Consider the following 26,082-nt stretch of genomic DNA (forward strand, 5'->3'; position numbering starts at 1 on the left):
TCATAATTTTTTCATAAATTTCATAATTTTTTTCACACAAAAAAGTGAAAATGAAATCAATATTTTGGAAAACGTATCCTATTTGTAAGCAATTGAATGAGCTGTAAAACACACACACAGAGGGAGGGAGAGGAAAAGACATGGAATATGAATTGCTATTCAGTGTAATCTAGGAGGCCGATAAATTTCTTTCTTGGCCTACTACTAAACAGTTTCTCAAAAAAGAAATTTCAAAAGATGAACTTTGCATTCAGAACTGCTAAATGAATTCATCGGACCTACAGAGAAAATAATTAATAATCTACATCTTCCAACAAAAAAAATACAGCAGATTTAAAAAGACCTCGCAAAATGCGCAAAATAACATTCTAATAATTCATAAAACCACTGCACTGAACAAAAATCTCATCCAGATTGTATCACTACATCTTCGGTGCAGATAAAACCACCACTGTCTGTGATGCATCGGCTTTTTCCCGATTACAAAACATAAAAATAATAACAGTTCCGAATTAAAGATCTTGAATGATAAGAAAAGCATAAATCCCAAAATTAAAGCCCCTCACCATAGGTATCCTGGGATCTTAATGCGGATAAAAAGCATGGTCATAAGATACGCGATCACCACGGCGGAGATCCCAAACATCGCAAAGGAGAGGCGGGTACTGCGAGCGCGATGACGATCGACGGCCAGATCCATAAAAATAAGGCCGAACCCGCCGAGAAGAAACATGAAACCGGAAGAGAGCCCTTCGATAATGTACTGCCCATTGACGCGGCCAGGGAGGAAGACTATCGGCCGTACGGTACCAGTGGCCGGATCCTGAGTGCTACCGATGCCGGGGGGTTCAACGATGACGTCATATACGAGGCCTGAGACGACAGCGAAGTAGGTGAGGAGGAGAAGTGAGAACACGGTCATCGGGGAAGGGAGAACAACGGAGGAGGGGAGGCGGAGGCGGGTGCGCGGCGGGCGGAGGAAGCTGTAGGGGAGGAAGCGGAGAAGAAGAAGAACAGGGTCGAAAGAGTCAAGATCGGACGACGCAGTAGCCGCAGTGGCTGCTGCGGCGGCGCCAGGTGTAGGATTATCTGATTTCGTCCGCATCGCTGGGCACATTGTCGGCAACTTTGCCCTGCTTCTGCTTCTGCTTCTGCTTCCTTTCTATTTAATTTAATGGATTGGGGATTACGGATTAGGGATTAGGAAAGTAAACAAGTCCTCGAACCGGTGCAAGGAGAACAACGCGGTTCGAATTAAGACATGAGCCGGAAGTAAGATGGAAAGCATTACCAACCATATATATATCCCTCTCCTCATCCGGGTGTCTCTCTACCTTCTCTTTCTCTCCTCTAGCTTTGTTGTAAGACCTCACCTTTCTCATCCTTCCTCTAAATCAAATCTCCACCTACCTCTCGATCAATTTGTCCAATCAAGATTGTTTAAAGGTCACGTAGTTGTTTCTCTGCAAAAGATGCACCTCTCAGGCTCCACCCTTCATCAAGATTTTTTGGCTCACACCTCCTTTTCTCCCCTGAAAATGCTCTCCCTCAAGTCCATCACCCTCTTTCAACTACGAATCCAGTCAAAAACCTAAATTGGAAGTCCATTGTTGTTGATAAAAACATCTTGGCCAAAGAGTTTTTTGTGAACTTCATTCCCCATCAAGATAAAGTTGTCTCATTATCTATTGAGGAAGACAGCTGATGCGGAACATCTTACGCTGCAGAGAGTATTTTAGTCGCAGGGAGTATTATACCTTTCAGTTATGCTTTAGTCTTGTTATTGCTTTGTAGTTAACCCTCTACTACTTGCATTCCCCTTTTAGTTGTTGCTAGTACTATGTAGCTTTCTGTTATGCTTTGCTTTTACTAGCCTCTAGCCTTTATACAAATAGTTGTATTGTTTTGGAGTTTCGAGAGAAAAGAAGAAATATACTATTTGTTTGCTGCTAAGCATTCCTTGTACTGTTTTAATGTTCTATTCGTTGCTTGCTGGAATCATTCCTCTCTCGATTACTTACATCAGATTTTTGGTATCAAAGCCAGGCGCATTGAGGAATGACTGACTGTGGTAGATGAGGGACTTGTGATGACGAGCACAGTCTTGCCGCACTTTGGGAAGCCCACATCAGCCTTAATAAGCGGATGGATGAGGTATCTGCAGATCTGTTCAGGCTCTCTATTGATATGTGCCGGCAGTTTCAAACCCTGAGGAATGAAATGGGCAGACACCGTCCAAACTGGGCACATCCGGTCGCGATGGACACGCGCAATCGGGACGTAGATCGGGGGCGTAGAAGGCGTGTGCTGATTGCCTCCGAAATCACGGAGCCAGAGGAAGATTATGCTTAATTTTTCAATGAGGAAGTGTCGTCTGATTCGAAAGGTGAAACTGAACCCATTAAATTCAATCGCAGGCCCCGAGGAGCTCAAAATGCGCAACCTCAAGGAGAGTTCAGGATAAAACTTGATATTCCTTTTTTTTATAGCCGATTACATATTGAGGATTACTTGGATTGGGAGAGGTCGGTCGAAATATTTTTTGAATATATGGAAATCAAATCGGAGAAAAAATTGAAATATGTTTCTTGTCGATTAAAGGGGGGAGCAAGTACATGGTGGTTACAACTACTACAAACCCGCCGGAGAAAAGGACGTGGTCTGATTCGTAATTGGCATCGAATGAAGCAACTCCTTCACTCTCATTTCCTACCCACAGATTATGAACAGATGTTGCACCTTAGGTATCAACACTGCACTCAAAGGATGCAGACTGTGAATGAATACACAGAAGAATTTTATCGCCTCAGTGCTCAAAATAATCTCAATGAGAACTCCACTCAAATTGTTGCTCGCTACATTGGAGACCTTAAGTATGTCATTCAAGACAAACTCGAACTGAATTTGGTTTGGTCTCTATCGCAGGCAGTTAATTTCTCTTTGAAGGTTAAAATGCAATTGTTTCGGGGGTACAAACATCAGTCATCCAGGAGGTCATATGCCGATTATAATACTGACATTGTTAAGCCTGCTACACCGGTTAGTAAGGTTACAACCAGTCAACAAGCTCCAATGAATTCATCTCATAATTCTCAACCTAGGCCGTCGACGAGACCACTTGAAGACACAATAGTTTAACCGAAACTGCAGGTACCAATGCGGGAGAACCCTTATGCTCGGCCCTCTACAATCAAATGCTTTCGCTGTTTTCAATTGGGCCACAAATCAAATGAATATCCAAATCAGCCATAATTACACCTCACCGCAGTTTAGGGGGAAGAGGAACCAGTTGAAGATAAAGAGCCAAATCCAGTGGTGGAAGAAGTTACGTCGGATGTTGGTGAACCGTTGGTTTATGTTATGGAAAAAATGTTATTGGCACCTTGGCAAAAGCCCACTTTCCAAAGAAACTCTGTCTTCAAAATCTGATGCACTATCAACGAGAAAGTATGTCATTTACTAATTGACAGTAGGTGCACATAAAATGTCATTGCGCGTTCAGTTGTACAAGCCCTATAACTCAAGACTACAAATCCTAGTCCATACAAAATCAGTTGGGTGAAAGAAGGAACGTATATCAAAGTTTTTGAAATGTGTCGAATCACATTTTCTATTGGTAAGCATTATGTATGCAAAGTTTTATGTAACATTCTTGATATGGATGTGTGCCATATTATCTTGGGGCGTCCATGGCAGTTTGATGTTGGTTATATCTATGATGGTAGGTCCAAATCATATTCCTTTGATTGGAAAGGAAGGGGCCTCAAATTGATGATGTATGTCACTGAAAATAGTGGGTCAACTAATGGCAAACTATATGTGTTGCAAATGGATTAGCTCTCATTCAATCCAGTCATGAGACGTCAACCTCATTGCTTGTCAGAGAGCATGCTTCCACAAAATATCACAGTGAAGTCGCCACCGAGGTGCAACAATTGCTTGATTGTTTTGCGGATATAGCACCCGCAACTTTACCAGCAATGTTACCACCTCTCTGAGCTCTTCAACACCAAATTGATTTGATACCAGAAGCTACACTTTTGAATATGCCACACTACCATTTGAGTCCTAAAGATCATGCCACACTTCAAGAGCTCGTAGATGATTTACTGGAGAAGAAATTAATATAACCAAGCCTCGGTATGTGTGCAGTTTCTGCATTATTAATACCCAACAAGGATGGGACTTGGCGTATGTGTATGAACAGCAGAGCCATCAACAAAATTATGGTCAAATTAAAGTTTCTTGTGCCCAGAATTGACGGGCTGTTGGAGAAACTTTCAAGAGCGGTTGTCTTTTCAAAACATGACCTTCGTAGCGGATATCATCAAATCCGTCTCCGACCCGGTGACGAATGGAAGATCGCTTTCAAAACTCATCAAGGTCTATATGAGCGGCGAGTTATGCCTTTTGAGCTGTGTAATTCCCCGTCAACTTTCATGAGGCTTATGAATGAGATTCTAAAACCATGTCTAAACAAGACATGCATCATCTATTTCAACAACATCTTGATCTTCAGTTCGTCTTTGACCGCTCAATTACAACATCTACATCAAGTTTTTTAAATTCAAAAATCCAATAAGTTGTATCTCAACTTACCCAAGTGTGAATTTACTACCAATATTGTGTATTTTTTGGGTTTTATTATCACTACATGTGGTGTACATGTTGATCCGCAAAAGATTAAGTCCATTTCTGAGTGGCCAACTCCTCAATCGTTCTTCGACGTAAGGAGTTTACATGGGCTGGCAAATATTTATCGACATTTCATAAAAGATTTCAGCATCCTGGCTACACCTTTAACTGAGTGTTTGAAGTCCAAACAGTTCTCTTAGGCAGAGGATCAACATACCAGTTTCAAAGCTGTCAAGGCTGCACTTTCTTTGGCCCCAGTACTTGCACTTCCAAACTTTAAAAAAACCATTCACTATTAAAACAGATGCCTCCGCAACTGGGATTGGCACCGTCTTGATGCAGCAAAATAGACCTATAGAGTATTTTAGTGAAAAGCTCTGCCTCGCTCGCCATAAATGGAGTGTTTATGATCAAGAGTTGTATGACGTTGTGCGTGCCTTCAAGCAATAGGAGCACTATCTCTTGCATTAAAATTTTATTTTACACAGTGATTATAAGGCATTGTAGTATATCAACAATAAAAAAACACTCAACAGAATGTACACATGATGGATCTTATTCTTACAAAGATTTACTTTCATTCTCAAACATAAGTCTGGATCAGAAACAGAGTCGCCGATGCCCTGAGCAAGAAGTTTAATCTCCTAACTCAACTTAATATAGAAATTACAGGCCTCCAATGCCTTCAGGACCTCTATGAGTTCGACAAAGACTTCTAAAAAATGTGGGCTGAATGCTTGGAAAAAATTCTGTGGGGCAATACTCCATTTGACATGGATATTTATTTAAACAAAATGCTCTTTATATTCTAGATTCATCATGGCATCAGTAGATTATTCAAGAAATCCATTGCGGAGACCTTACCGCCTATGTGGGCCGAGAGAATACACTCGAGCAGCTACAGTTACATTTTTTTTGCCGCAATTGTGAAGAGTGTTGCTCGCTTTATCGAATGGTGCCTGGTGTGCCAAGCTTATAAAAGTGTTGAAAGATGATTTGGGAAGATCTTAGTCTTAATTTTGTCCTCGGGCTTCCTAAGACAAAGTGAGGTAATTATTTCATCATTGTGGTATTAGATAGATTTTCTAAAATGGCACACTTTAATGTTTGCAAAAAAACATTCGACGCCCTTAACATTGCCCGCTTATTTTTTAATGAGATTGTCCATTTACATGGCAATCCATGCAGTCTGATTTCTGACATGATTGTTAAATTTATTAGCCATTTTTGGCATGAATTGTGGATGAGGCTCAAAATTGATGTTAATTTAAGCTCCGTTTACCACCCGCAAATGGATGGGCACACCGAAGTAGTGAACTGCACTTTGGGGAACATGTTGCGATGTTTAGTGCAAGAATAACCCAGACTTTGGGATGAGCTATTAAGTCAAGTATAGTTCTCCTACAACAACATGTCAAACCGATCGACAGGTACTTCTCCTTTTCATATTGTTTACACTAAGGTACCTAATCACACGGTTGATGTTGCTATTCTGCCCAAATGTCACAACCGGCAAGCAGCTCAATTGGTTGATCAATTTTCTCAAATGCTACAAAACATAAGGCTCAAGTTGCTTTCTTCTAACAAAAATTAAAAGTTGGTCGCTAATTCACATCACCTGGAGAGACTCTTTAATCCGAGTGAATTATGGACCTCCGAAAGGACACCACCGACTACAGAGTGCAGAGGGTGTATGATCGCACCACCCCGAGGGATAGAGATGATCGCAGGCCTCTGCGCTCCTCGCAAACAGGCTAATGGGAGGGCAGATTAGATCGTGCATATGACTAACCATTGAGGATAGCGGCTCTTGCCAGTGCACCCTGATAGGTAGTAATATATACAATATGATCGTAACAATGGATTTCCCCCACCTGATATATCAGCTCGAGTGGGGTTTATTTGAAGGTGGAGTTTCGTTTTTCAAGGGCGCATGCTCCTGTGGTTAATTATATCACGAGCCTAGGGCCCGAGAAAACTCTTGATTAAGGATCTAATATTATTCTTCCCAGACAAGGGATTAGTACACAAAGAGGAGACTAAGAAATCCTACTCAAAAGGAAAAAAAGTTTCAATTGGGCTTAGTCAACATGCACGACTCATCTCAGCATCTAGAGGGACTAAGGTAGTTGAGGAGAGAAAGAAACTCAAAAACTCTTAGCATACATAAAGAAAGGATGGAAGTGGTGCCATATATGTGATGCAGATAAGTAGGATTTATAGTCCATGAAGAGAAGAAACTTGCCCACCGTTTAGGCATACTATGAGACACCCGGTGTAGTAGCCTCGAATCCTAAATTTAAGATGGGTTTAGTGTACACCCAACACTAACACCTGTGCCCTAGTTAATTCATATGGCTTATACCCTGCCTGAAAAGGGATGCCAGCTAACCACATAGGCACGTAAAATCCATGCAGTCTAGTCTTTATGAAAGATATATAGGTAGTTCAATTTTTAGAAGTAGGGCCAACGTCAAGAGAGTTTTCTAATTGGTCCCGGCTTATATATGGTGAATGCTTATAGATCTAACATAATTAATTTTTTAATTAATTAGTTTCTAATGCAATGCATGCTAGTTTATAGGTCCAAATCATGCATGCATAAGATTTTAAAAATAAGTTTATATAAAAATAATTTTTAAAAAAGACTGGCCCTCCCTAGGTCCGGCACTTCATCCTCATAGGCCAGATTATCTAGACTCTACCCGAAGGCGGGGATGTATCTTATTAGAAGGAGAGAGAAGAATGCAATAGTATGCATGCGACCCTAGATGATTCTAGTAGTTTCCTAACTCATTAGATTTATATGTTATTTAATTCTAAAAATATAAATTTTTAATTATGAGTAGAAAATATTTTTATCTTAAAGAGCCTAGCAAAAATCAGGTCACACATATGCAAAAAAGAAACCTAAAAGAAATGTGCAAGTTCTAGTACACGAACATAATAAACACATCAATAAAAATATACCATAAAAAGTAAAGTCTAAAGTTCATGGCAAATGCCACATAAGTACAATCCAAGGTCTGCATAAAAGTAATGGTGCTCAGGCCCTATCAACAATAACCTAGATTCTAATCCTACTAAATAACGCAAGTCTTAAAAGCGGTGCATTTCATCTTCAAGTCTTCATTTTTAGGTGGATCATCCTTCTCCGGATCATTTCCTTTTGGATCATCTTCTTCGAGCTCCGTATGGTTCATCCTCTAGAAGGATACCCAAATGACTACGGAGGGAGGGAGAGGAAAAGACATGGAATATGAATTGCTATTCAGTGTAATCTAGGAGGCCGATAAATTTCTTTCTTGGCCTACTACTTAACAGTTTCTCAAAAAAGAAATTTCAAAAGATGAACTTTGCATTCAGAACTGCCAAATGAATTCATCGGACCTACACAGAAAATAATTAATAATCTACATCTTCCAACAAACAAATACAGCAGATTTAAAAAGAAATGCGCAAAATACCATTCTAATAATTCATAAAACCACTGCACTGAACAAAAACCTCATCCAGATTGTATCACTACATCTTCGATGCAGATAAAACCACCACTGTCTGTGATGCATCGGCTTTTTCCCGATTACAAAACATAAAAATAATAACAGTTCCGAATTAAAGATCTTGAATGATAAGAAAAGCATAAATCCCAAAATTAAAGCCCCTCACCATAGGTATCCTGGGATCTTAATGCGGATAAAAAGCATGGTCATAAGATACGCGATCACCACGGCGGAGATCCCAAACATCGCAAAGGAGAGGCGGGTACTGCGAGCGCGATGACGATCGACGGCCAGATCCATAAAAATAAGGCCGAACCCGCCGAGAAGAAACATGAAACCGGAAGAGAGCCCTTCGATAATGTACTGCCCATTGACGCGGCCAGGGAGGAAGACTATCGGCCGTACGGTACCAGTGGCCGGATCCTGAGTGCTACCGATGCCAGGGGGCTCAACGATGACGTCGTATACGAGGCCTGAGACGACGGCGAAGTAGGTGAGGAGGAGAAGTGAGAACACGGTCATCGGGGAAGGGAGAACAACGGAGGAGGGGAGGCGGAGGCGGGTGCGCGGCGGGCGGAGGAAGCTGTAGGGGAGGAAGCGGAGGAGAAGAAGAACAGGGTCGAAAGAGTCAAGATCGGACGACGCAGTAGCCGCAGTGGCTGCTGCGGCGGCGCCAGGTGTAGGATTATCTGATTTCGTCCGCATCGCTGGGCACAATTTCGGCAACTTTGCCCTGCTTCTACTTCCTTTCTATTTGATTCAAGGGATTGGGGATTACGGATTAGGGATTAGGAAAGCAATCAAGTTCTCGAACCGGTGCAAGGAGAACAACGCGGTTCGAATTAAGACATGAGCCGGAAGTAAGATGGAAAGCATTACCAACCATATATATATCCCTCTCCTCATCCGGGTGTCTCTCTACCTTCTCTTTCTCTCCTCTAGCTTTGTTGTAAGACCTCACCTTTCTCATCCTTCCTCTAAATCAAATCTCCACCTACCTCTCGATCAATTTGTCCAATCAAGATTGTTTAAAGGTCACACAATTGTTTCTTTGCACAAGATGCTCCTCTCAGGCTCCATCATTCATCAAGATTTTTCGGCTCTCACCTCCTTTTATCCCCTGGGAAATGCTCTCCCTCAAGTTCAGCACCCTCTTTCAACTATGAATCCAGTCAAAAAACTTAAACTGGAAGTCCATTCTTATTGATAAAAACATCTTGGGCAAAGAGTTTCTAGTGAACTTCATTCCCCATCAAGATAAAGTTGTCTCATTCTCTGTTGAGGAAGTCAGCTGATGCGAAACATCTTAAGCTGTAGGGAGTATTTTAGCCGCAGGGAGTATTATACCTTTCAGTTATGATTTAGTCTTATTATTGCTTTGTAGTTAACCCTCCACTACTTACATTTCCCTTTTAGTTGTTGCTAGTACTATGTAGCTTTCTGTTATGCTTTGCTTTTACTAGCCTCTAGCCTTTATACAAATAGTTGTATTGTTTTGGAGTTTCGACAGAAAAGAAGAAATATACTATTTGTTTGTTGCTAAGCATTCCTTGTACTGTTTTAATGTTCTATTCGTTGCTTGCTGGAATCATTCCTCTCTCGATTACTTACATCAGATTTTTGGTATCAAAGCCAGGCGCATTGAGGAATGACTGACTGTGGTAGATGAGGGACTTGTGATGACGAGCACAGTCTTGCCGCACTTTGGGAAGCCCACATCAGCCTTAATAAGCGGATGGATGAGGTATCTGCAGATCTGTTCAGGCTCTCTATTGATATGTGCCGGCAGTTTCAAACCCTGAGGAATGAAATGGGCAGACACCGTCCAAACTGGGCACATCCGGTCGCGATGGACACGCGCAATCGGGACGTAGATCGGGGGCGTAGAAGGCGTGTGCTGATTGCCTCCGAAATCACGGAGCCAGAGGAAGATGATGCTGAATATTTCAATGAGGAAATATCGTCTGATTCGAAAGGTGAAACTGAACCCATTAAATTCAATCGCAGGCCCCGAGGAGCTCAAAATGCGCAACCTCAAGGAGAGTTCAGGATAAAACTTGATATTCCTTTTTTTGATAGCCGATTGCATATTAAGGATTACTTGGATTGGGAGAGGTCGGTCGAAATATTTTTTGAATATATGGAAATCAAATCGGAGAAAAAATTGAAATATGTTTCTTGTCAATTAAAGGGGGAAGCAAGCACATGGTGGTTACAACTCCTACAAACCTGCCGGAGAAAAGGACGTGGTCTGGTTCGTAATTGGCATCGAATGAAGCAACTCCTTCACTCCCATTTCCTACCCACGGATTATGAACAGATGTTGCACCTTAGGTCTCTATCGCAGGCAGTTAATTTCGCTTTGAAGGTTAAAATGCAATTGTCTCGGGGGTACAAACATCAGCCGTCCAGGAGGTCATATGCCGATTATAATGCTGACATTGTTAAGCCTGCTACACCGGTTAGTAAGATTACAACCAGTCAACAAGCTCCAATGAATTCATCTCATAATTCTCAACCTAGGCCGTCGGCGAGACCACTTGAAGACACAAGAGTGCAATCGAAACTGAAGGTACCAATGCGGGAGAACCCTTATGCTCGGCCCTCTACAATCAAGTGCTTCCGATGTTTTCAATTGGGCCACAAATCAAATGAATATCCAAATCAGCCACAATTACACCTCACCACAGTTTAGGGGGAAGAGGAACCAGTTGAAGATAAAGAGCCAAATCCAGTGGTGGAAGAAGTTACGCCAGATGTTGGTGAACTGTTGGTCTATGTTATGGAAAAAATGTTATTGGCGCCTTGGCAAAAGCCCACTTTCCAAATAAACTCTGTCTTCAAAATCTGATGCACTACAATAGGAAAGTATGTCATTTACTATTTGACAGCAGGTGCACATAAAATGTCATTGCGCGTTCAGTTGTACAAGCCCTATAACTCAAGACTACTAAAAATCCTAGTCCATACAAAAACAGTTGGGTGAAAGAAGGAATGTATATCACAGTTTTTGAAATACGTCGAATCACATTTTCTATTGGTAAGCATTATGTATGCGAAGTTTTATGTAACATTCTTGATATGGATGTGTGCCATATTATCTTGGGGCGTCCATGGAAGTTTGATATTGGTTATATCTATGATGGTAGGTCCAATTCTTATTCCTTTGATTGGAAAGGAAGGGGCCTCAAATTGATGACGTATGTCACTGAAAATAGTGGGTCAACTAGTGGCAAACTATATGTGATGCAAATGGATCAGCTCTCTTTCAATCCAGTCATGAGACGTCTACCTCATTGCTTGTCAGAGAGCATGCTTCCACAAAATATCACAGTGAAGTCGCCACCGAGGTGCAACAATTTCTTGATCGTTTTGCGGATATAGCACCCGCAACTTTACCAGCAACGTTACCACCTCCCCGAGCTCTTCAACACCAAATTGATTTGATACCAGAAGCTACACTTCTGAATATGCCACACTACCATTTGAGTCCTAAAGATCATGCCACACTTCAAGATCTCGTAGATGATTTACTGGAGAAGCAATTAATACAACCAAGCCTCGATATGTGTGCAGTTCTTGCATTATTAGTACCCAAGAAGGATGGGACTTGGCGTATGTGTATGGACAGTAGAGCCATCAACAAAATTATGGTCAAATTAAAAATTCTTGTGCCCAAAATTGACGAGCTGTTGGAGAAACTTTCAGGAGCAGTTGTCTTTTCAAAACTTGACCTTCGTAGAGGATATCATCAAATCTGTCTCCGACCCAACGACGAATGGAAGACCGCTTTCAAAACTCATCAAGGTCTATATGAGCGGCGAGTTATGCCTTTTGAGCTGTGTAATTCACGTCAACTTTCATGAGGCTTATTAATGAGATTCTAAAACCATGTCTAAACAAGACATGCATCATCTATTTCGACAACATCTTGATCTTCAGTTCGTCTTTGACCGCCCAATTATAACATCTACAGCAAGTTTTCGAAATTCTACAATCCAATAAGTTGTATCTCAACTTACCCAAGTGTGAATTTACTACCAATATTGTGTATTTTTTGGGTTTTATTATCACTACAGGTGCTTTACATGTTGATCCGCAAAAGATTAAGTCCATTTATAAGTGGCCAACTCCTCAATCGTTCTTCGACGTGAGGAGTTTACATGGGCTGTCAAACATTTATCGACATTTCATAAAAGGTTTCAGCATCCTGGCTACACCTTTAACCGAGTGTTTTAAGTCCAAACAGTTCTCTTAGGCGGAGGATCAACAGACCAGTTTCAAAGCTGTCAAGGCTGCACTTTCTTTGGCCCCAGTACTTGCACTTCCAAACTTTAAAAAAACCAGTCACTGTTAAAACAGATGCCTCCGCAACTGGGATTGGCACCGTCTTGATGTAGCAAAATAGACCTATAGAGTATTTTAGTGAAAAGCTCTGCCCGCTCACCATAAATGGAGTGTTTATGATCAAGAGTTGTATGACGTTGTGCGTGCTTTCAAGCAATGGGAGCACTATCTCTTGCATCAAAATGTTATTTTACACAGTGATTATAAGGCATTGCAGTATATCAACAATCAAAAAACACTCAACAGAATGCACGCATGATGGATCTTATTCTTACAAAGATTTACTTTCATTCTCAAACACAAGTCTAGATCGGAAAACAGAGTCGCCAATGCCCTGAGCAGGAAGTTTAATCTCCTAACTCAACTTAATACAAAAATTACAGGCCTCTAATGCCTTCAGGACCTCTATGAGTTCGACAAATACTTCTAAAAAATGTGGGTTGAATGCTTGGAAAAAATTTTGTGGGGCAATACTCCATTTGACATTGATATTTATTTAAACAAAATGCTCTTTGTATTCCATATTCATCATGGCATCAGTAGATTATTCAAGAAATCCATTGCGGAGGCCTTGCCGCCCATGTGGGCCGAGAGAATACACTCGAGCAGCTACAGTTACATTTTTTTTGCCGCAATTGTGAAGAGTTGTTGCTCGCTTTGTCGAATGGTGCCTGGTGTGCCAAGCTTATAAAGGTGTTGAAAGATGATTTGGGAAGATCTTAGTCTTGATTTTGTCCTTGGGCTTCCTAGGACAAAGCGATGTAACTATTCCATCATTGTGGTATTAGATAGATTTTCTAAAATGGCACACTTTTTTGCTTGCTAAAAAACATTCGACGCCCTTAACATTGCCCGCATATTTTTTAATGAGATTGTCCGTTTACATGGCAATCCATGCAGTCTGATCACTGACATGGATATTAAATTTATTAGCCATTTTTTGGCATGAATTGTGGATGAGGCTCCAAATTGATGTTAATTTAAGCTCCGCTTACCACTCGCAAATGGATGGACGGACCGAAGTAGTGAACCACACTTTGGGGAACACGTTGCGATGCTTAGTGCAAAAACAACCCAGACTTTGGGATGAGCTATTAAGTCAAGCAGAGTTCGCCTACAACAGCATGTCAAACCGATCGATAGGTACTTCTCCTTTTCATATTGTTTACACTAAGGTACCTAATTACACGGTTGATGTTGCTATTCTGCCCAAATGTCACAAGCGGCAAGCAGCTCAATTGGTTGATCAATTTTCTCAAATGCTACAAAACATAAGGCTCAAGTTGATTTCTTCTAACCAAAATTAAAAGTTGGTCGCTGATTTACATCGCCTGGAGAGACTCTTTAATCGGGGTGAATTGTGGACCTCCGGAAGGACACCACCGACTGCAAAGTGCAGAGGGTGTATGATCGCACCACCCCGAGGGATAAAGATGATCGCAGGCCTCTGCGCTCCTCGCAAACAGGATAATGGGAGGGCAGATTAAATCATGCATATAACTAACCATTGAGGATAGTGGCTCTTGCCAGTGCACCGTGAAGGGTAGTAATATATACAACCTGATCATAACAACGGATTTCCCCCACCCGATATATCAGCTCGAGTGGGTTTTAATTGAAGGTGGAGTTTCGTTTTTCACGGGTGCATGCTCCTGTGGTTAATTATATCTCGAGCCTAGGGCCCGAGAAAACTCTTGATTAAGGATCTAATATTATTCTTCTCAGACAAGGGATTGGTACACAAAGAGGAGACTAAGAAATCCTACTCAAAAGGAAAAAAAGGTTTCAATTGGGCTTACTCAACATGCACGGCTCATCTCAGCATCTAGAGGGACTAAGGTAGTTAAGGAGAGAAAAAAACTCAAACACTCTTAGCATACATAAAGAAATGATGGAAGTGGTGTCATATATGTGACGCGGATAAGTATGATTTATAGTCCATGAAGAGAATGAACTTACCCACCGTTTAGGCATACTATAAGACACCCGGTGTAGTAGCCTTGAATCCTAAATTTAAGGTGAGTTTAGTGTACACCCAACACTAATACCCGTGCCCTAGATAATGCATCTAGGCTTATACCCTGCCTGAAAAGGGATGCCAGCTAACCACCTAGGTACGTAAAATCCATGCAGTCTAGTTTTAATGAAAGATATATATGTAGTTCAATTTTTGGAAGTAGGGCCAACGTCTAGAGAGTTTTCTAATTGGTCCTGGACTTATATATGGTGAATGCTTATAGAGCTAATGAAATTAAATTTTTAATTAATTAGTTTCTAATGCAATGCATGCTAGTTTATAGGTCCAAATCATGTGTGCATAAGATTTTAAAAATAAGCTTATATAAAAATAATTTTCAAAAAAGACTGGCCCTCCCCAGGTTCGGCACTTCATCCTCATAGGCCAGATTATCCAGACTCTACCCGAAGGCGGGGATGTATATTATTAGAAGGAGAGAGAAGAATTCAATAATATGCATGCGACCCTAGACGATTCTAGCAGTTTCCTAACTCATTAGGTTTATATGTTATTTAATTCTTAAAATATAAATTTTTAATTATGAGTAGAAAATATTTTTATCTTAAAGTGTCTAGCAAAAATCAGGTCACACATATGAAAGAAAAAAAATGTGCAAGTTCTACTACACAAACATAATAAACACATCAATAAAAATAGAACACAAAAAGTAATGTTTAAAGTCCATGGCAAATGCCACATAAGTACAATCCAAGGTCTGCATAAAAGTAATGGTGTTTAGGCTCCACCGAAAATAACCTAAATTCTAATCCTACTAAATAACGCAAGTCTTAAAAGCGGGGCATTTCATCTTCAAGTCTTCATTTTAGGTGGATCGTCCTTCTCTAGATCATTTCCTTTTGGATCATCTTCTTCGAGCTCCGTATGGTTCATTCTCTAGAAGGATACCCAAATGACTAAGAAATTCCCTATAAAGGGCCTTTCTTATTCTCTTTGGGTACTTTATATTTGAAATGCTATACTCTTAAAGACTTTCACAACTCAATGTATAATAAATTATAATATATTTGAAAATAGAAAATCTAGACTCAAACTTCTGCATGGTTATCCTAATAAAAAATCACAAACAATTATAATATTTGTGTATAAAAGGTATACACGCTTAGCCACGCTCTTTTAATTTTAAAGGGGGCTAAGCAGACTCTGGAGCATCTACATAAAATAGCATTAGTTTTAAAGAATTAATAATTATGGCCCCCTTTATTTTAGTGCTGTATGAGCGTGTCCACCTGCATAAGATTGGATTAGTATAAAAGCAGCCCTAGCCCATAGGTAGTCTAACGCACACAATATATCATAAGCAAAAAATTTATAGTAATAAAACATCACAATAATTGCAACAAGTCAATTCAAAACAAATCAAGCAATCATAAGTGACACACATAATAACATCATATAAAGCAGAAAAGAAAGTATAAAAAACTAAATACTGACCCTAATCGTAGAACTATAAGTGGTGCCCTAGCACATCTATGTGTGTGCAATAGGCTTGTGTGGCTTTGGGATAGGTCTTAGGTAGGGCAGTTAGTTCAAATTGCCTAAAATTCAGATTTATTTGAAGGGCTGAAAATGAAACTTTGATTAAAGTTCAAGTATTAATGAATTAGGATCCATTTTAGTTAATTTAATTTGTGGGTACATTTTAATTCTTAGGATAGTGATCTTTGAATTTCAAGTTATCTTAGCCAATTTTGAAAAGTCCCGGGTCTTCCTATGTGTTAGGCTAAGGGGGCCCAAAAGGTCACAACAGGAAACAAGCTAGGCATGGGGGTTCTAGATGTTTAATTAAATATTAAGCCTTAAAGGGAGTAATTAGGCTTTGAGTTTGCGGGATTTGGAGTTTTCTAGGCCAAGTTATAAATTTTAGAAGTTTCCGGTCAATTAGGGAATTATTGAAATTATTTAATTAAGAGGTGATTTTATGGTTTTAATCTAAATCAGCTCCAAAGTAATTGGAATCAATCCCAAAGGTTAGAAATGATCTAAAGAAGTGTTCCCAAATGTTTGATGAAGATTTAGAAATTTTAATTAATTAATTAAGGTAAAAATGTAATTTTTATTTAAAGTTTAATTAAGGCTCAAATTTAGGTCAACTAAGGGGACCTTGTTATCTAAGGTTAAGAGCTAAAATTTAAATAGTTTGAGCTATTATAGATAATTTTTTGAGTTGAAATAGATTTATTAGAATTTTTTGAATTTATTGGGCCCTAATTAACAAGTAAATTATTGTTTGTTAATTAAGGAGTCTAAAGGTTCCTAAAAAATCCTAAAAAATTATGAGAGATTTATAATATCATTAAGTTTAAATGTTGAGAGTTTCAAGTAAATCAGGAATCTATCTTAGCTCCTATAATTTTTCTAAGTTCGCTAGACGAGTCCTTAATTATTGTCCTTAGGGTGTTGTTACGTTGAATGTGTTTAAAATTAAGTTTTTGACTAACCCTTAAGGTAAATGCTTAAAAATAGTAAACACATCAATCCTAAGATATAGGAGGGCCTAGGCTAGGTGCTCATGCATCCTATGCATGCAAAAGATAACAAAATAATGAATAAGCGCATTTAACAATGTGATTAGTGAATGATTGGATCTCAATCACTCACTAATTCACCTCCCCCATGAATGCTATTCAAAAGCACAATCAAAATTTAAAATTTTCTCAAATGGATCTTCTAAAATTAAGGATTTAATAATATAGGTAATTTTAAAATGTTTAAATACCCATAAATATAGTAATTTTTGAAAATAATGTAATTAAATGTAGTTCAATTTAAATAAATACATAAATAGGTGGGAGATCCACTGGCCACCCAAGAAGGCTTCAAAATATTTTGAAAATAATTTGTAAGTTCAAAATAATTAATGTAATAATTATTGAAATAACTATTGAATAATTATGTAAATAAATAACAGGAACATAATAATGAAAAAGTAGGTTTTGGTAGCTAAAAATATTTTAATAATAATAATAATAATAATATTTTCAATATTTTATAAGAAAATATTTTTATCATTTAAACTAATTATTAATTTAAAAATAGCTAATATTTAATAATTAATATAACTTAAAATATACTCAATAATTTTAATTAAAATTATTTTTAAATTCAGGAGAACAAAAATACGATCGATTATTACATACAATTTTCTGATTAAAATATAATTTTCAATAGTTATTTGATTGAAATTAATTAAAAAAATATTAAAAATATTATTTAAATTAATCTAAATAAAAAATACACGACGGCCAACGGCGTGGGACACAATGACAATCATGGGCAACGATTGCACCGTCGTGTAATCATTGCAGCATGATTGGTACATCGACGGGACCCACGTAGTTTTAACTTAACCGAGTCAGCATCCTGTCCTGACTGTTCGACCTCCCGTTGTTTTGAATGGGCGATCGAGTTGGCGTTAGACTAAGATCCGGACATCAAGAGCATTACATGGCGTGAAAGCACCCGCGGTATGGCAAGATATGCACCGTTGATCAAAGGATTAACGGTCCAGATCTTGCATGACCCGAAACCACGTTATCCTGAAATCCTAAAATGTTTTTTTGAAGTTTTCGTGTGATCAGATGGACCAAATCATATGAAATTTGAAACATATGTTTTACTCATGAAGAGCATTCATGGGGTATAAAATTTTGGCATAAAACACGCTTCATAAAATGCTAATTAGATCTAAGTGTTTAATATAATCTAAGGGTTTTAAGGAGTATTCATCATTGGATCTTTGAATTCTTGGCATGGTTGAGCTTATAGAATGTCCTCGTACAAGTTCCTAGTTGACATCGAGTCGTCGAAAACTCCATAAAACACCTTGGATCTTCGTGTAGGAGACTTGGAAGCTTTGGGCTTTCGGGTCGTCGAAAACTCTTCGGCGGCGGCTTGGGATGGTCGGGTTTATGTGGAGAAGTCCAAGGAGCTCACCCAAGAAAAATCTCTGGCTTGGGGACTCTTATGAGGAAGCAAATAGAAAAAAGCCCTCTAAGAAATCATAAATCTCCCTATTTATAGACCTAGGCCTTGGATGGATGACCTAGATCATATCTAGAGTTAATTAAAGGAGAAATAAGAGTGATTTAGTTGGGCCTTTGACCAAGGGAGCAATAGCCTTGGAATCAATGCTTTAAGAAGGTTTAAATCGACTTAAATGGGTAGTTTTGACCAGAAAGAGATTTGGGTTGCCCAAGTCAAGGGTTGACTTGGTCAACCTAGCCAAATAGATCCAATGGGGCAGGAGTTTGGGTCAAAGAAGGTTTGAAATTGGTTTGAAATTGATTTTAGACTCATTAGGACTCAATGGGTCAACTTGGGTTGATTTGGCTAACCAGGTTGACCAAAAACTTGGGTCTGAGCTAAATGAACTTGGTCTGACCCATGAAATATAAGGGAGTTGAGAGGTTGAGTCTAGAAGCCATAGATTAGGTTTGAAATCAAATAATAGTGATTTATGTCAATTTGGGTCAACCCAAGTTGACCTGGTCAACCAGATTGACCCAGGGTTTGGGTCTGGGATCAACAGACTTAATTTGACCCACTAAGTTGATTGGGAGGGGTCTTGGGGCATGGCCTGGTCAATTTGACCAAGTCAACCCTTTGACCAAGAGTTTGACAAAATCAGGGTCAACATGAACTAGTTATGGTTCACCTTCGTCGTGAATGATTACCCATGGGAACCTATTCCAAATTGGGTCGTCGCAAAGTTGGCCCATTCCCCATCTTGCAAAAGATTAATGATAACGCATACGTTATATACTTACCTCCAAAATTTGGTATAGCTTCTTCCTTTAATGTGGCTGACATTCACCCTTACTATCCCTTTGACGAAGCACAAACATCCATTTCTGCTGAGATAGCAGACTCTTCACCAGCGGGGGATTCCTGATGTTGAACATCTTAAGCTACAGGGAGTATTTTAGCCGAAGGGAGTATTATACCTTTCAATTATGCTTTAGTCTTGTTATTGCTTTGTAGTTAACCCTCCACTACTTACATTTCCATTTTAGTTGCTGCTAGTACTATTAGCTTTCTGTTATGCTTTGCTTTTACTAGTCTCTAGCCCTTATACAAATAGTTGTACTATTTTGGAGTTTCGGTAGAAAAGAAGAAATATACTATCTATTTGCTGCTAAGCATTCCTTGCTCTATTTTGCTATTCTATTCGCTGCTTGCTGGAAGCATTCCTCTTCTGATTACCTATATCACCAGCCAAGGTTCTAAGGAGTAGGAACTTTCTCTAAACGATTAATCCATCAAGAAAAGGTCATTCTATGAATCTTTGTTAATGGTCATTAAAAAATTATGGAAGCATATATGATGCCCTAAGATCTAATGGAATTATTGAAGTCATAAACATTTGCTTTAATAACTCAACCATCAACAAAAATAACAAGAGTAAATATATAATCAAAATAATAAAAGAAACACAACTTGTTGCATTTCATCAGAATGCAAAATGTAAAACTTGGGTTGCAAAGTAATACTTCGATCACTTAGACTAAGAAGATCATATATTTATACCTTTCTATTTTGCTTGGCCTTTACCTTCCAGAAAAATATCAAAAAAATATCATAGAATGGGCATAACCAACTCAGTATACTTTTTTCCCTAAAACCATCACAGATATCAAACATAGTTGTTAATTAATTAAAATAAAGACAATGAATTATATAAGATAAAAAAAAGTATCAACATAGCAAAATTTTCTAGAGTTTCATAGTTTACTTGATTTTAAAGTTCTTATTTAATACTTTCGAAGCCACTTGCAAAGAGAGTTTAGATGTATATATAACACAAAATACTTGTTATCATCATAGAATATTTAGTATCAAAGATTCATTTGCACTTGACACTCACATTTCAATAGGATTCATTTAGAATTTTGGGGATTATTAACATTGAGTTTGGGATATTATTTATGCTTAATTGATAAAAATATTACTATATATAGTACAATGATAAAATGCATGTCTTGATACATAATTATAAATCCTTTTTCACATATGCCTTCCTTTAACCTCCCACATATGTATCTAGCAAGTGGGTCCAAAATCAGATCAGAATAGTGCTCCATAAACTCTCACACTCACTTTTAGCAAGTGGGGTCAAAATCCCTCCATCATCCACACTAGGAAGATGGGGCAAGGCTATAACATGTAAAGGACCACCCTTTAAACATTTTAGATAATGCACTTATCCACATATCAGAACACCTCCAAAAAACATGCTATGAATAATGCAAATACAATTGTAACAATAATTCAATTATAAATTCAATGAAGTACTAAAATAATGTATGAATTGAATGTAAGAAGCCACATTATATGTATAACATTATACTCACTGAATTTTTCTTGTTCAAAATTCAACTTCAGAGAGATATTCACATAAGCATTTTAATACTTTTATATAATTATTATAATTACGAGACAAGCCTCAATCATTTCATATACAATAATATTTACATATGAAAAATCAACCAATGGAATTTTGATTTTGTATAGTTAAAATGTTAGAGATAAAGCATACAACATATCAAAAGTTATTTGTTGAAAAAATTGTAAAATCTGGAAAAAAATACATTTTATACATAATTTTTTAAAAAACCAATAGAATTAAAATCAGAGATAGGGGTTCAAAAATCTACCTCGTGCTCTAAGAAACCCCTAACCAGCCCGACGAATAAAATCTGAACTTTGGATATCACATCCTCTCTCTTCCTTTCTCTCTCCTCTCTTCTCTTCCCTTTCTCTTCTCTTTTTCTCTGGCATGGTAGCAAGTTGTCTCTTCATGTTTCACCAAATCACCCAACAAACCAGTTGTCTCTTATGCAACCATTCTTAATGAGAGCCAACATTACCCTTCATTTAACAAAACCTCCACCACAAAACACCCATCAAGCCCTCCTAATACTACCTTTATCAACTAGTGATTATGCACAACACCAAAGGATCAAAACATGAACCAAAACCTAAATGTGACTAGTCTTCAAAAGCTTCTTGTTATCTCCTTGTAAAATAAATTTATTGAAACCCATGAGCTCGACCTAGTGTTTTAACGATTACAAATATTATTGGTTTGATCATTTATGATCATTTGCATTTTATATATAATTTATTTTGTGTGCTACTAATATTTCAAGTACAGCATACATCGAGCCAAGCAAGAGAAAATAACTCAAGAAATGATGCAACGAGTCTAATCACAAGCTGTAATAAAAGAGTATGTAATTTTGCTTCTTCTTGAGTCAGTTTGTATTGGTTGTATTTTTAGGATCTTCAATAAGAGGAAGCACTTCCTTCTTGAGCTTCTTGGGAGAGGGAATGAGAGAGGGAGAGCATCAAAACTCAAACTCTTTATTTCTTAATCATATCATATTACAACATATAGCCTCTAATTATAGGCAACAAATAGCTACACAAATGACAATACAAGCCATTCAAGAAACTAAAGAAAGTACAAATACATAAGTAGGGAGGAGAAAATTAAACAGTTGATTTTCTTTATTACATAATACTGTATGATTAAGTATTTTAAAAATAAAATAAATTAATTTTCAAAATAACTAATCATAATTTATGACTTATAATCTTATAAGATGATCAAATATTTTCATAAAACAGGTATTTTCATTGAACTTCAAAAATTGTTACTTAAATTATGCAAATTCAAAACTTAAATTTTGACATAATCATACTATACAATATATTTCATTATGTAGGATTATTAAAAGAATTTTGTACAATTTGTCCATTGATCAAGAAATCAAATCAGGAACAAATCTTGATTGGATATAATACTGTACGATTTAAGTCATGCAATTTGATTAAATGAAGGCTTCCCTAGATTAAATCTGATTCATCCTAGATGATCCTTAATTTAAAATAGTTCATTGTATTGCATGACCAAATATCGTACAATCCGATTTGAATGAGGGTTTAAATAATTAATCAGTATGAACCTAGTTCTGTACTGTATGATCAGAGTAATAAATTAGAAAATTAGGATTTCATTTGACTAAATAGGGTAGGTCAAAATTACAAAAGTAATTCACCAATATATTCAACCCCAAAGGCCACTTAGGCAAGATTGTCCAAGACACCCGACAAAGTTATTCACTAGAATTGAACCAGCTCGAATGAAGTCAGCCAATGATTTCATGCATAGTCACTCCTTATTTGAAAATCACTAATGCATATCTAACATGATCATGTCACAACTAATAAATCTTCATTTTATGAAAATATTTTATTAGGTCATGATTATGTCACAACTGATAAATCTTCATTCAATTTTTCTCCTACATTCTCTTCTCATCTCTCGTTTTATTCTCTCATTTCTTATCTAGGAAATACCATCTGCCAATAAATTTGAATTTAATATTTTTACACTTTTATACAAAAGATCATCAAAAGAGTAGAAGCTAACAGATTTATTTTATAATAATTTTAAAATTAGATTTTAATTCATTTTTTTATATTAAATTTATGTCATGCTAAACACAATTAAGAAAATAAAAAATTATCCAAAATCTAATTTCCTAAATTTTCTAAATATTTTTTTGGGAAAATTTTTTCAGAATTATTATTATAAAAATGGCAAACTCCACCATAGCCCATACGTGGCGCACATAGCTTGACCGTTATGCAATCTAGTGGCCGCAGCTAGCTCCCAGCCCACGGTTTGGCCGTAATATTTTGGAGTAAAAAATTTTTCCGACAGGCCCCCATTCCCACCACCAAGCTGGGCCTCACAAATGTTTGTATTATAGCGGGTGACGTCAAAGGTGAAATATGACAGGTGGAAATAAATTCCCCTTATCCTCTAAGCATTAGCCCCTACAGTTCGGTTCACTTATTTAAAAATTTCAAACTACGGTTAAACTAACCCAGGTCTACGGATACCTTCAGTTGTGGTCTAAATAAAGAGTACCCCTGGACTTCACTTTATTTACGGCATCTAACCACCCTCAAATTTCGCTATAAATACTACGCCCAGACTTAAGCTAGGTTTGACAAAAGTTCAACTGAATTAACTCTGATTTCTTCTTCAGAAGTAGCGACTTTCTGTGTACTGAATCCAAATTCCCATGGCTGCAACTTCAAGAACCAGATCCAGCGGTCTGAGACTCCACGGATCCGGCGGCTTCGCATACCCCATCTCGCCGTCTAACCGGTTCTTCTCCGGCGACCGCGTCGGAGGATGCGGGCGCTACTCCTCACCCACTACCGGCACCTCCGCCTTCGCTTCTTCATCCACCTCCGCCTTCGCGGTTTCACCGACCTCCGCCTTCTCCTCCCGCTCCGCCGACTTCTTCCACAAGCGCTCTGACTCCCCTACGCGCGTTAATCTTGTCGGATCCTCTTCCGGCCGCTCAGTCGACCCCATCGCCGCCAAGCGCGGCCCGATCTCCTCCGCTGCCACGCTGAGGAAGACCTGCATGTGCTCGCCCACCACACACCCTGGATCCTTCCGCTGCAGCCTCCACAAAGGTTCCTCATCCTCCCGCCGCCCACACGCCGCTTCTTCTCCGTCGAACCGGTTGAATGCCAGGCGATCGGCGATGACCAACTCGTTGGTCCGGATCGGGGCAGTGGAGGGCGAGTGGGTGAAACGCGCTCTTACCGCTCTGATCCGGCCTTCGTCGCACCAGCAGCGCCGCCGAGCATCGTTTCATCCCCAGCCGAGCCGTCTCTCCGCGATGTCGAAGGCTGACGATCTCGGATCTGAGGTTGCGGATTCACTGATCTGAACCCCCTTTGCAGGATCTTCGTCCTCAGGGCCCCCGCTCTGAGGGATAGCTAGGGTTTTCAGCGGAAATAAGGACCTTTTTTTCTCCTAATTTCCTTTTTTTTCCTCTATTTTTTTTTCACTTTTTTAGGCTTATTTCTGTTGTGTGACCGGATATATCCATGAGCGCTGCATCAGATTCCGTCTGTTCTGTAAATATTGATTTTTTTTTTTAATATAGCCGCTGATGTCTGAAAATTCTGAAATTTGTGGAACTTAAATGAATTAAATCACATTACATTTCAATATTTTGGGGTAACTTTTTTTATTTGGGATTAAAATATTAATATAAATATTACATATTAAATATATAAATATATTAAAATTTTGTATCATTTACATATTTTTTATCTGTTAGATTTAATTTCTATTTTATTATTCTGGCTGGTTCCTTGAGGCCGAAGAAAATGTTAAAAAGATTTTATCTATGCAGATAATTTGTTTTTTCTTTTTTATTGAAATGGCTGTAAAAAATCTAAAAAATATATTTCAAATGGATAAGTGAGATAATTTTTTGACACTTGTCCTGTTGTTTGTTTTGGTGTCCGCTGTCCAGCGGCCTCGACGTCGGCCATCGCACCTATAAATTAAAAAAATAATAGTAAAACGATGTGATGACTGCGCAACAGATAAAATTTTAAATAGTATGAAAAAAAATATTATTAATTTTTTTTTTAATTCGTATGTATTAAATTTAAATTTAAGATGTTATATAAATAAATTTAAAATTCTAGATACGAAAATATTTTGAAGAAAGGGAGCATATGCTCTCCACATAAAGGATTAGTTGGGATGACTTTCTTATTATTTTTTAAACTAAAATTTTAGTACTTAAAGATTATTTTTAGAAATAATAAGAATACGGTAAGAAACAAGCCAAAATCTTGAAGGTCAGGGATAGTGCTTATTAGATGGACTTGTCCACTTACATGGAGAACCATTAAGTGGCCAATGTGGAAAATATAACAGCCATTCAAGCCTTCAATTTGTATTAGAACACAAATTACAATAACACTTATTTACCTTTACAGATGGCATTATCTTATTGTCTGAGCTTGTACAAGGTCTTGTCTATTATCTATATATAGACACCTATGTGTACTCTGTACCGAACATGAAAAATAATAGATCATCTTCTTCTTTCTTGTTAGAAATAATAAGAATACGGTAAGAAACAAGCCAAAATCTTGAAGGTCAGGGATAGTGCTTATTAGATGGACTTGTCCACTTACATGGAGAACCATTAAGTGGCCAATGCGGAAAATATAAAAGCCATCCAAGCCTTCATTTTGGACTATGAGATTGATGAAGCCATGACCTCTCTTGATGTTCTAATATTAGGATAACCAGTTCTTGGTGAAAAGAATAGCAAAAACTAGCAATGGGACTAAGGTGCTATACAAAATAGATTGGTGGCATCCAAGGCAAAGTGGTAATCTCTTACAATCATTCAATATTGCAAAAGGAAGAAGCATATGATCATGTATTGATATGCATATTTATCCCTTAGCATTTATTTCATCCATTTTTAGCCATTGGATAATATAATATAGCTCATGTTAATCTATAATCATCATTCTAGTGACGATTAATTCCTTTCTGCTAAAAAATAGAATATCATATCATAAGCTAGCTAATAATTTAATTATCAATCAATTTCCTAAAAAGTAAAGACCAATGTCATATGATATCATATGTTTGTCAATTTTGATTCCTTCAACTTCTTAAATATACCAATCTGAAAGTTCACCTCATCCAGGGGA

The 26,082-nt window shown here is 38.0% G+C and overlaps 3 protein-coding genes across 3 annotated transcripts; 1 reads left to right on the top strand and 2 right to left on the bottom strand.

The window, feature by feature from the left end:
- Nucleotides 1-332: 332 nt before the first annotated feature.
- LOC110096309 (putative oligosaccharyltransferase complex subunit CG9662) lies at nt 333-1,120 on the bottom strand. The gene has a single exon (XM_020822188.2). The coding sequence runs from the start codon at nt 1,115-1,117 to the stop codon at nt 563-565; it is 555 nt and encodes a 184-aa protein (XP_020677847.1). The 5' UTR covers nt 1,118-1,120; the 3' UTR covers nt 333-562.
- A 6,984-nt stretch (nt 1,121-8,104) lies between these two features.
- On the bottom strand, nt 8,105-8,993 carry LOC110096310 (putative oligosaccharyltransferase complex subunit CG9662). Its single transcript, XM_020822189.2, has one exon. It carries the CDS (start codon nt 8,841-8,843, stop codon nt 8,301-8,303), a length of 543 nt encoding a protein of 180 aa, XP_020677848.1. The 5' UTR covers nt 8,844-8,993; the 3' UTR covers nt 8,105-8,300.
- A 14,506-nt stretch (nt 8,994-23,499) lies between these two features.
- LOC110096303 lies at nt 23,500-24,525 on the top strand. The gene has a single exon (XM_020822181.2). It carries the CDS (start codon nt 23,619-23,621, stop codon nt 24,279-24,281), a length of 663 nt encoding a protein of 220 aa, XP_020677840.1. The 5' UTR covers nt 23,500-23,618; the 3' UTR covers nt 24,282-24,525.
- The last annotated feature ends 1,557 nt before the right edge of the window (nt 24,526-26,082 follow it).

Source organism: Dendrobium catenatum, unplaced genomic scaffold (genome assembly GCF_001605985.2).
Source record: "Dendrobium catenatum unplaced genomic scaffold, ASM160598v2 fragScaff_scaffold_1560, whole genome shotgun sequence".
Classification (NCBI taxonomy): domain Eukaryota; kingdom Viridiplantae; phylum Streptophyta; class Magnoliopsida; order Asparagales; family Orchidaceae; genus Dendrobium; species Dendrobium catenatum.